Below are 12,226 nucleotides of genomic sequence, written 5' to 3'. Positions count from 1 at the left end.
AAACCTTACTCAATACCAACCTGGAGCAAATGACCCAACTAGCAGAACACCATAGCTGAAGGCATGGAACAATACAAAATGCACTACATGCCAGCCTACCATCATTGCAATATTCTAGGCGCCACATGTCAGTAAAAATGTTTGGAATATGGTGACACACTATTTATGGAAAATTACGTCTTTCAAAAGAGTTGTTCATTTTTATAGGTATATTATAACGTTACATTTCGTGTTTTCAACAGACTGAAGCACTTCTATTTAAATTATAATGGTTGGGGAGATCCACCAAATCAATATAGCCTTACAATCACTCTTTGCAATCAATTATATTTACAAAAAACATAGCAAGATCTAACACATTAAAACACTGTGTACACAGTATGTACCAAGTACATTCAACTCAAATCTTAAAATAAGTTCACAGTCCAGATTAAAATTTTAAAATATTGTTTCTTCAAATTACAACAGTCCCACAAAAAAAGATAATTGTTTGTGCACACCATCGTGTAGACAATATCTTATTTATGGCTATTTTAATTTAGACTATTGAAACAGCTGAAAATGGCTCTTAGAAGCTGAAACATATACTGTGTTTTTTGTAAAAATAATTGATCGCAAAGAGTGATTTTAAGGCTGTATTGATTTGGTGGATCTCCCCAACCATTATAATTTAAATTTCGGAGTCAATACGGAACAAGGATGAAGTTTTTAACTTGTAAGACTGAAGAACTGTAAATTGTTTTTCAAATGACTACCATTCGCTTCTTCACAAAGATAGGCTTTTTCCAGAGTTTCCCTCTGTGACGCTTTGACGCTTAAGTTTCTGCTCTTGCATTATTTTTTAACTCCCCAATGGTTGGTTGCTTGATCTTTGAGATTCTCTAAAGAAAAATACCCAGGTTGTCAAAGCAGAATAGAGAACTGCTGATTTGCAAAGTTCAATGAGTTATGTTCAACTTCTCTATGGTCATTTTCCCAAGCGTCTTCTGGCTTTAGAATCATTTTCATGTGGCTTCCAGCCACGTGGGTATTGCAGGGAATGAACTTGAAGAACAGGCTGCACCTACTGGGAATCTGAACTCCCAACAAGCTGAGAAAATTTAAGACAACCACTGTGTGATGATGATGATGATGATGATGATGATGATGATGATGATGCTTGTTGTTTAAGGGGGCCTAACATTTAGGTCGTCGGCCCCTAATAGCACGAAATGAGGCGAAATGTAAGGACAATTAAAAATCCATAATCCTCCACTGACCAGAATTCAAAACGCGAGTCCAAAATATGAATGGATGGATATGAAGTTAAAACAATCTGTGGATCCGACCCGCAATGCCCCACATTCCCAGAAACTAGTGTTGAACAATAGAGTTACTAACCAAGGGACTGCTTCTAAAGCACAATACTGAATCGATGACGCTTGTAGTGTAAATTGATCCAAAATCCAGGTCATCGGCTCCTCATAATGGTACTTACCGCTAGGAGAGTAGAACCATGGTATTTGTCATGTTGCGGTACTAATCAAAAGTAGCGTAGACTCTCTGTATTCCACACATTATGGTACCACTCACAGGTAATGTAATGCACACATGTAACACAGACATATGGAGTTTTGCACATTGTGTCGCTATTTACAGGCAACACGAACCTATGGTGTTCTTCACATAAGTGGACTAACCACAGGGACTCGCACTATCCCGTGGTGTTGCTCACATAGTGGGTACTAATCATAGGCAAGGCAGAACCATGGTGTCACTCATATAGTGATTCGAATCACAGGTACTGTAAAATGCATCCCGAGCACACATTGTCGCTACTAATCTCAAACCTATTGTGTACGTAACATAGTGGTACTACACGCAAGTAAAAGCGATCCATGGTGGTACTAATTACTAGTAGTAGCATGGTTCTAATTTGATCATCCCTTGGTCGCCCCTTTTAGTCGCTTCTTACGACAGGCAGGGGATACTGTGGGTGTATTCTTCATCTGCATCCCCCACCCACAGCGGGTACCACTGTATGGCAGTCCCACTTTCTGGCCTTCATGCAGAGGGGCCATAATTTTGTGTCGGGTAAAGATAGGTCACGTAAGATCTGCACACTCTTCTCTACTAAAGAGGGCCCACATCCTCACAGAGTGCGCCGATCTCTCTGGCTAAGACGGAACCTTGGCCTGCAGGAGACGCTCACTCATACTAAAAGACGACAAGGATACTGCTGATCTGCAGGAGTGTGCAAGTTTCTGTTTCTCTGACCATTTACCTCTTGTCAGTTCCTGTTTTTCTTCCTCAAATCCCTGTGTTTGGACTATAATTCTAATTTCATTCCGATCTAGTAGTAGATTTGGTGATCCTAGTTCAGTAACATCTTTCTAAACTACTTAACCGTGAATCACCTAAGGAAAGGTTTCAGTTCAACTTTCCCCAAAGTAATCCAGATTCAATCCTACTGAATGCCCAGGAAATAAAGGAAGTCATTCAATCACTGAACGACAAGGCTGTAGGGGAAGACCAAATAACTGCAGAATTATGGAAATGTGCAGGAGACAATTTCATCATGAAACTTTACGAAATTATACCGGAAATTCTCTGCTCTATGAAATAACAATTACTCGTTTTAAGAGGCGTAACATCCAAGTCATCGCTTGTGGAATCTTGGTGAGGACTGCCACAAAGAAAAAGAAATAACTGTCAGTCAGAGATCTTCACTTATCGAGAGAACTTATTCGGCTTCACAATTTTGTCAACTATGTGTATACAGTAGAACTTTGTTAATTCAAACCCATAGGGTCCAAAAAAGAAAAGAACTGAATCAAACAATATCGCTCACTATACTTTCCCAGATCTTGAATTCAAAACGAACCCTACTTTTTCAGTGGTTTATCCTCCTTTGCAAACAGTCCTGAACAAAACTCAATACATGTCACAATTTAAATGAACCAGTGCATGTGTATTTGCTGTTGTTATTCTATGGGGTGGGACAGAAACAGAAATTCAAGCAAAACTAGATCTTTGGCAGGAAGAATTTGAAACATGGGACTGATCAACAGCCGAACTATTAAAAGAACATGTCGGACAAAGATAAGAGAAATTAAGAATACCTTATGGCAGCAGAAAGCTCAGGAACTTCAGAAACTACCTGATGCTCGGGACCTGAGGAACTTCTATGCAGGAATAAAAGAGCTGTGGTGGTGGTGGTAATGATTATTGTTGTAAGAGGAAGTACAACTAGGCAACCATCCTCTATATAACACTAATCAGAGGGGAAAAAATGGAGGGGATGCGACACTTCGAAAAATGAAGATATCGGCCAAAGGAAGATGAAGGGCATGAAAATGAAAGACTCCCTAGCTCTCGCAAACCTAACAGCGTCGGGGTTGGAAAAGAAGAAGAGTGGGTGTTATTCTACCGCCCCCACCCACAGGGGGATAAAAGAGCTGTATGATCCATCTCGCTCTTCAACAGGTACACTGAAAACTGCTGACAACTCTACCACTCTTATTAACAGCATTGGAATGTTGGAAGGACCATTTCTCCACCCTTCTAAATTGTCCTTCCACTGCTGAAGAAGACTTACTTTGCGATGTGCCTCGACAGCCTGAATAACCATGGGTGGCAGTGCCGCTAACTTACCAAGAATTCAGTGCAGCTCTCAATCATCTGAAACCCAGAAAGGCACCTGGCCCAGATAACATCCCTCTGGAGTTAATTCAAACTGGTGGTCAATCACTCAAAACGAGGATTTTCACTCATCCTCAAAAATTTGGAAAGTCAGAAGTAGTGTACATGGTGAAATAAGAAATGCCACTATCATCACCATCTTAAAGAAAGGTGATTGCAGTGTTTGTGGTAACTATCGCGGTATATCACTACTATATTCTAGATAAAATTCTCGCAAGAATTCTGCTTAACCACCACCAGGTTATCTCAAGAGTTCCAGTGTGGGTTTCAAACTTCCAGAGGCACAACTGACCTGATCTTCTCTGCAAGGCAACTTCAGGGAAAATGCAGAGAGCAACAGAATCCTCTCTTCTTAGTCTTTTATGACCTGGAAAAAGCATTTGACTCTGTTCCAAGACCTGCTATGTGAGCAGTACTGAAACACTTTGCTGTCTTCAGTGCTTTGTTGATCTGATTCAGGCCCTCCATGATGGCATGACTGGACAGGTTTGCCATCAGAATAGGATCTCAGATGAATTTCCTATTACTCATGGACTGAAACAGGGGTGAGTGCTTGCTCCAACACTATTTGCATTATATTTGGCTGCCATGCTACATGAATCTTCTACAAACAACCCAGGTGTGGAGGTTAGGCATCGTTTCGATGGAGGGGTTTTCACCCTAGCAAGACTAGCTCCCAAGGGCTCACCCAGGTTTCAAAAGTAACCAAAATGCTGTATGCAGATGATGCTGCATCACCTACACTCACACCGGAGGAATACAGTCAGTTAACTGCTACAAGAGTGCATGTGATTGTTTTGGTCTCACAATTAACATTCAAAAGACGAAGGTCGTGGCACAACCTTCACAAGGTACAACCCTTCCACATTTCAACATCTCCATCTCACATATTCCACTGGAGCAGGTAACCACTTTTCATACTTGGGTAATATCCTATCTGTGCGCAAGATGTGGAGAAGAGAATTGGTGCTGCCCATGCAGCATTTGTGCGACTATCACACTGGGTGTTCATGAATAAAGACCTGAACGTGTAGACGAAACTCATGGTGTACCACTCTGTTGTATGGTTTTGAAACTTGGACCTTTTACTGACGAGACTTGAAAAAGCTTGGGCATTTCCACCAACAAAAACTTTGATCCATCCTTAGGATCAAAATGGATGACTATGTCACTCACCAACACTGCTGTTCTTGAGAAAGCGCATGCCACGAGCATAGAATCATCCATCATTTGTCATCAGTTTAGATGGATTGGCCATGTCTGTCGGATGAGTGATACCAGATTTCCAAGCCAAATCCTGTGTGATGAACTTTGTTCCGGCACCAGACCTCGTGGAGCCTCTACAAGGACCAGCTTAAGCACACTATGAAGATGACAGGTCTCAGTTTCACAAACCTGGGACACGCTTGTTCAAGATTGTACAATTTGACGCCGGACCATCGCTGCTGCTGTCAATCTGTTTGAAGGGGAATGATGCAGGTGTGAAGAGGCCAAGAGGGATGCACGAAAATTCCGTACAGCACAACCACGCCCTCCTCCAACAATTTTGTGCAATCTGTGTGGATGCTTATTCCATGCAAGAATTGGTCTCTTCAACCATCGAAAGTATATGCACAGACAGAAGTGAATTTATTTGAAGAAGTTCATCACTCAGAAACAAGCTAAAGCTGCCGGCTGGCCATTAAGCTGAAGAATTAAAGTCTATACAATGGCTAAAAAAAGTTACTTATGAAGTCATTGGGAACATTTATTAGGCTATATCATTTCCTGTTTCACTTTTAATTTAATTATTTTCTAGTTGTATTAGCCATGCTGCAAATTCCTTTTTGGAATGCTTTGCACGCATATTTGTTTTCAAGTGCAATACTTTAATTTCTGGCCATATTTGAGCATGCTGGATACATCCCTCAATTACGTGACCTCTTTCACCTTTGTATACCACAGGAAGAACTTGACAAAAATTTACCCCAAATATAACAATTTTACCACCCATTTCTTTTCCACATCTTGTGTCCTTCAGAAGGCGATCAATGCAATTTTTTTTAATTGTCATACCATCTGGTAATAAGAAAGCTGCAATTCCTGTTCATGCAGCAACAATTGCAATCTCACCTCTGCTTCGAATTGTGTGTACTTGAATAAACAAATGTTTTCCCACAGCCTCCTGGAGCTTCTGAAAAAGATGTTCTGACTTGATTTCACTAACATAGAAAGATCTGTATGTAAAACTTTCATAGAGCATCGTATTATTTGAATAAATTACTATTTTACACAAATAAAGGACGTTATGAAATAGATAATATTGTTCTAGTAATCCTTGACAATCTTAGAGGCTGGTACAGTATGTCATCAGTTGAACTGTTCCGCACTGCCACAAACAAGACGAAAATAGCCATCATGATCGCCAACATCCGAAACGGATAGGCACCGAGAGAAGAAGAAGAAGAAGAAGAATCCTGGGATAGGGATCTTTCTTTTGATGTATAACACATAAATTAATGGTTATGAATTTCATGTTTTTGGTCCGTATTGAACTGAGAATAATATATAAGTAATAAGTATTATTATTATTAGTATTATTATTACTTATATAGTATAACACATAGGCGTTAGTGTTTCAGATTTTGCACAATATTGTGTTACATGCTCAAGTTATACATAGATTTTTAACAATCTGTTGTACAGGAATATTAAGGGAAACAAAAGAAAAGTTTGAATTATCCCAATTCTACTGTATTAATATTTCAAATATAAAAATCTTGTCACTTTATTGATACAAAGGAACATTGTACACAGAATTCATTACATATTTTCAACACTATAAAACAGCTGCCAGTAAATGTGGTAAGATTATGTACATTCTTCTTCAAACAGAACACACAAGTGCAGAAACATGAAGAGGAGGGGACATCAAAGTCACATGAACACATTCTATATACATACTATGTACACTATAAAATTGCAATAACAAATCCAAAACTTCCACCTCTTATTTACAAAGAAGCCACACAATTTTACTTAGAAGATCCTCCGTTTATTTCTGCCTTGTCCCGTGATTATACAGTGTGATCCGGAATGAATATGATAATGCTTAGCCTCTACTGTAGTGCGGGAGGACAAACTGATCATTTTTCAAGAGGGCGACCCAAGCCTCAAAATACACAGTTTGGGCCCTGTGGGGTGTCAAAGTTTGAAATCAATGTGGATAATGCTGAATGGCATGTGTTCCACATTTTGTCGAGTAACTTCCACAAACCCAACCAGAGCATCACAACGTGTATTACATTGAAAAAGAGATTAGAATTATCAACCTCCAATTTCATTACAGAGCGTACATCGTTGGTGTGGGAATGGAGTAGTTCTCATGTCACAAACTGTGATGACTGAATATCGTCAAAGTGAATAGCTGAACGATGATTATCTTTAGGAAGAATATACTTTTTAATAATAAAAATTATTATTAAATACTCAAAATATGATTGCACTTGGAGGAGAGCAGTGCTCAGTGGGTAGAGGACAGCGGAGTAGGCAAGAGGCACATCGGTGGACCAAGTAAATTTTTTTCCAATTTGCTTTACGTCACACGGAAAATGAGCTATCAAAATTGGAGACACTGGAAATAGTAGAACACTTCAAATAACTGGCAAGTGAACTAACAGAAAATGGAAAACTGTATATGGAAATTAATGGGAGTGTCTTTTACCACTAGGTACTGAGATTCATGTGGAATAGAGATGTGCTTATGAAGGCTAAAGAAATAATGTACAAGAGATATTACCTATAATGACATATGCAGCAGAAACCTCGACAGTGACTCGGAGAGACGAGAGTAGAGTACAGGCAGGAGTGTGGTACAGAGGACAAGGAGGGATAGAGTGAGAAATGAAGACATACGTGAAGAGCTGAATGTGCAAAAACTGAATGACAAACTGAAACAAAATAGAATTAAGTGATCTGGACATGTCAAGCAGATAACAGAAGAAAAATTGCCAAGACAAGCTCTGGAAAGACAGATGACAGGGAAGAGAGCACGAGGGAGGCTGAGATTATGATGGAAAGGAACCATATTTGCCCCCACCTGGTGTCAGCTGGAAAAGGGAAAATTATAAGGAAAAAAAATAATGTAATGATAAGTTGAAGGAGAATAAATTAATGATTACTTCCCAAAAGTAAACTGAGAGTTCAGTCGGTTCTGAATTTCATATGCAGTATTATTTATACATGAATTTCATGTTAAGTCACAGGCGTTTGTGAATTAACTGTGTTTTTTAATTATTCGTGTTACCTCAGGTCCATATTAGTACAGATAATTGGTAGTTTGCTGTAGTGTTGAAAAGTTCCCAGAAACACTAGAGAAGATGTAAATATGAAGAAGAGAATTTGTGACTGCTTCTGGGCTCCAGATGTCATGACCTTGAAGAATGCCACAAAATGTTGTGGAAGTATCGTATGACTCAGTTTGATGGGAAATTCAATTGAATTAATTGAATGCAGGTCTGCTGAAGTGTCTGATGATCGATCAGAGATGCAAACATCAAGATCATGTGCAGACAGCAAAAAACACTGCCGTAGTGTTCATGTGACAAAACAACATGGAATACACTGAGCAAAAAAGTGTAATGACAGAGGCAACAGTTAACTTTGTTATGGTGCTCCATCTGGCAGGTACTTGTACAATTGTGTCTAGCAGCAGTTTAATGTAACTTAAAAGCTTTTCAGTCTGTCGAACACAAAAGTTCAATATAAATATTACACTATAACACACCTGTAAAATATGAAAATTTCCCTGGCTTGTTGAATTTAAGAGTTCTCTTAGTTTGCTGTGGCTGCATGCTCCTTTAGGCTTCCAGGCGCTCCGACTCGCCTTGATCTTCTATGCGACACTCCTACGTATCCGAATGGTACCTTTACTCGGATCCACAATGTTGTATGCCTGAGCCGGTGGATTCATTCGTTAGAAGACTCTTCATGATTGGCTAATTGATTATTACAATCGAAACATTTCTGACTGAGGTCAGGGTTTACAATTCCAGATGTGATCTGGAAAGGCAATTGGTGAGGTATGAATTTATTAATGAGGTTGTGAAGTGTGTGTTTGGTCCGCGAGAGCTATTTTATTTCCCTCAAGTCCGACGGTATACCGGTGAGGACCCCCATATCTGCCACGTGGGTGATGTCATTTAGACAAGTTAATGACAATCCAAGGCTTTTCACGTTTCCAGGTTAACAGCGGCACAGCACCCCTACTGCCAAACTGTACTTCTGTAGCACACCAATTTTTCAAATGAACATGGTGGTGATCAGAGAGGTAGAGTAGGCAGGGTTTGTAGACGGACTTCTTCTCGTGTTTACTTCAGATGCCCCATGCTGATCCCTTTCAAAGGGAATTGTTGGATCTAATACAACAGCTTTTATGATGTGCTGATTTACTGCAACAATATCAGCTCATTTAGATGATACAAGACTGTCTATTAGAGTTACTTCCCTATAAAGCAACAGATTTCAACATCAGCTCATCTAAAAGATCATTTAGAGGACTCACGTTTCCCATCCTAACCCTCACAGGTGAGGCTAGACCACTTCTCAATTCGTGATGTCTTGAGCTCACCAGAAATTCACCTTTGGGGCATGACCCCAGCACATGTCCAAGAGTTGAAATCTATTACTATTAAACGGTCAGAGGAAGCGCATATTTCTCTACCAATGATTATAGGTAAGGCTAATGAATTGCGCGAGAAAATAGAACTAACAGAAGTGCGCCTTTTCAGATGGTTGGTTTCAAGACACTCACGGTATTTGAAAAATCATCGAACTATAATGCAGCAATAGAAATTGTCCATAAGTTTGAGGAAATAGTGAAGGAGCAGAATCTTAACACCAAAACAAATACATAATGCTGATGAAATGGGCTCATTGTGGCATTGTTTACAGTATATTATGTAAGTTGTGATGAAATGGCATTTCAATATTTGGGAAATTGTAATAACCGGCAATCCTTTGATCCTGAAGGTGCTGGATAAAACAGCTTTTCCCTCTCTCTTGACAGCATGTCAACACAATACTTTACCTCCATCATCTGCTAGCTCTGTATAGCTACTCAACAAAATACATTGAAAAAACAGAAAATATTTTGCCTATTTCCTTCAATTCCTAATCTCAAATTTGTCAGTTGGGCGGCCATTCTGGATTTAAATACAACCAACGTCGATTGAGGTTATTCTAATAAATATAATTTTTTAATATGAATATTAAAATATGAAAAAAATCACATTGTTATGAATCTTTCATAACTTCCTGTCTTACCCAGCAAAACAAAGAATGACCACAAACAGACTAGCTCTAGGTCCAACATTTCACTGGAAAAGAATACAGAGTACACATGTTCTCCAACAGCAGCCAATTACACGGTGTCTTCTGGGATGACTGTGAGTCTGATTGGCTTCCCTTGACGTATCACCAACATGTCAAGTTTCCCACTTGCATCCAGCTGTTGGTAGATGGTGCCAGCATTCTGCACAGGCTGATCGTTAATATGCGTTACGATGTCACCTGGTTTCAAACCACCACTGCAAAAGCAAGGAAAACAACAACTAGAGTTACACTGTACATCTGTATTTTGTGGTTTGTAATATTTAAAGTTCTTGTGATTTAATACTGTTACTACTGCAGGAGAAAGAGCAGGAATCGTTAGTACCAAGGGGACAAAACCTTGAGGTTGTTAAATACTTCAAATATTTGAAAAGTGAAATAATGCAAGATGCAAGGTTGGATAAGGAGCTCAGTAGAAGGATACAAGCGGGAAATATGTTCTACCAGAATGTAATAATAATAATAATAATAATAATGTCATTTGCTTTACGTCCCACTAACTACTTTTTAAGGTCTTCGGAGACGCCGAGGTGCCGGAATTTAGTCCCGCAGGAGTTCTTTTAGGTGCCAGTAAATCTACCGACACGGGGCTGTCGTATTTGAGCACCTTCAAATACCACCGGACTGAGCCAGGATCGAACAACAAGGCCTCAGGTGAAGACGGTACAGTAGCGGAGATGTGGAAACATGCTGACGAACAATCCATACAAAGCATCCACCAGATCATAGAGGATATTTGGGCAACGAAGACCTTACCTGAGGAATGGACCTCAGCGGTGATCCATCCTCTACACAAAATGGTAGTAAGATAGACCACGAGAACTACAGAGGCATCTCTCTAATATCGGTTACGTACAAGATCTTTTTTAAAGCCCTGCAAACCAGAGTGGTCAGTCAACTGGATTCCCAATTAGGTGAACATCAGGTCGGTTTTCGCGCAAATAGATCTTGCACAGAGCAGATACAGAACCTCAAGACAATCCTGAGGTACAAGAATAGTGGAGTGGTGGACACCAATGGGTAGTCATACTAGTGGACTTCCAGAAGGCATATGATTCAACAGATAGGCAGACCCTCTTCTCCACCTTATAGGAATTAGGCCTCGATGAGAAGACCACCAGGCTAATCCAGGTTACGCTGAAGAACACCACCTCCAAGGTAAAGTTTAGAGGTGAGCTCTCAAATGTTTCCACATCTCTGCTACTCTAATGGGAGTTAGACAAGATGATGGAATTTCTTGCATTCTCTTTAACTGCATTCTAGAGAAGATTATCAGGGAATGGACTGCCACATTACCTCCAGGAAGTGGACTGAAAATTGGCTACAAGAAAGATAATCTCAGTGCACCTTGCCTGGCCTTTGCCGACGACCTTACCTTATTAGCCAACAACATAGAAGAAGCTACTCACCAGCTACAGAGCCTCTATACCATAGCAGCTAAAACTGGCTTGAGGGTCAATATAAAGAAAACTGAGTTCATGACTACCATAAAAGGAGTCCCACCTACTTTGCCATTACAAAACACCACCATTCGTAAGGTTCCTGCAGTGAAGTCCCTAGCGGAGTGGATTTCAGCAACCGAGAATGAGACATTAGCAATAGACACCAGATGCACCAAGTTGGAAAGGATCTACCGTACCTGTAAGAGCATCTACTGTATACATCCAAGTGCCTCTCTGAGAACCTTAAACTCCAACATTACAATTCGGTAGTAAGACCGTCCGTACTGTACGCCTCCGAGTGTCTTCTGATGAACAGAAAGGTCCACTGAGGAAGCTAGAGCTCAAGGAATGAAAAATACTAAGGAGGATTTTAGGACCAATAAGAGAAGGGGATGGTACTTACAGGATAAGGCACAACAATGGGATCTATGACCATCAAGAAGACATAGTTACATCCATGAGGAAGAGGCGATTGACTTTCTATGGACATTTGACTCGTATGAGTACTTACAGACTTACCAGCAAGATCTTTACCACTACAGGCAGAGGGAAAGCGTCCAAAAATAAATGGATCACCACAGTGAAGTCCAACTTAGAACAGCTGAGTATTTCAGAACAAACCGTACAGGATCGTGTATTATTCCGGCAGTTGACTTTTCAAGGTGTCTTTCCAGAGTCTCTCACTAGCAGACAGAGTACAGGCACCACCCGACCGAAGTGGACCAAGGAAAGGA

The 12,226-nt window shown here is 40.2% G+C and overlaps 1 protein-coding gene across 1 annotated transcript in view; it reads right to left on the bottom strand.

The window, feature by feature from the left end:
* Nucleotides 1-6,423: 6,423 nt before the first annotated feature.
* HtrA2 (HTRA2-related serine protease) overlaps nt 6,424-12,226 on the bottom strand; it is a 69,453-nt gene continuing 63,650 nt past the window's right edge. The window contains exon 7 of the mRNA XM_067156816.2: nt 6,424-10,247. Coding sequence (XP_067012917.2) covers nt 10,082-10,247 — 166 coding nt within the window. The 3' untranslated portion in view covers nt 6,424-10,081. The remainder of the gene's footprint in view (nt 10,248-12,226) is intronic.

Source organism: Anabrus simplex, chromosome 12 (assembly GCF_040414725.1).
Source record: "Anabrus simplex isolate iqAnaSimp1 chromosome 12, ASM4041472v1, whole genome shotgun sequence".
NCBI lineage: Eukaryota > Metazoa > Arthropoda > Insecta > Orthoptera > Tettigoniidae > Anabrus > Anabrus simplex.
The sequence above is the reverse complement of the archived record's forward strand: the minus strand, read 5'-3'. Positions and strand labels throughout refer to the sequence as shown.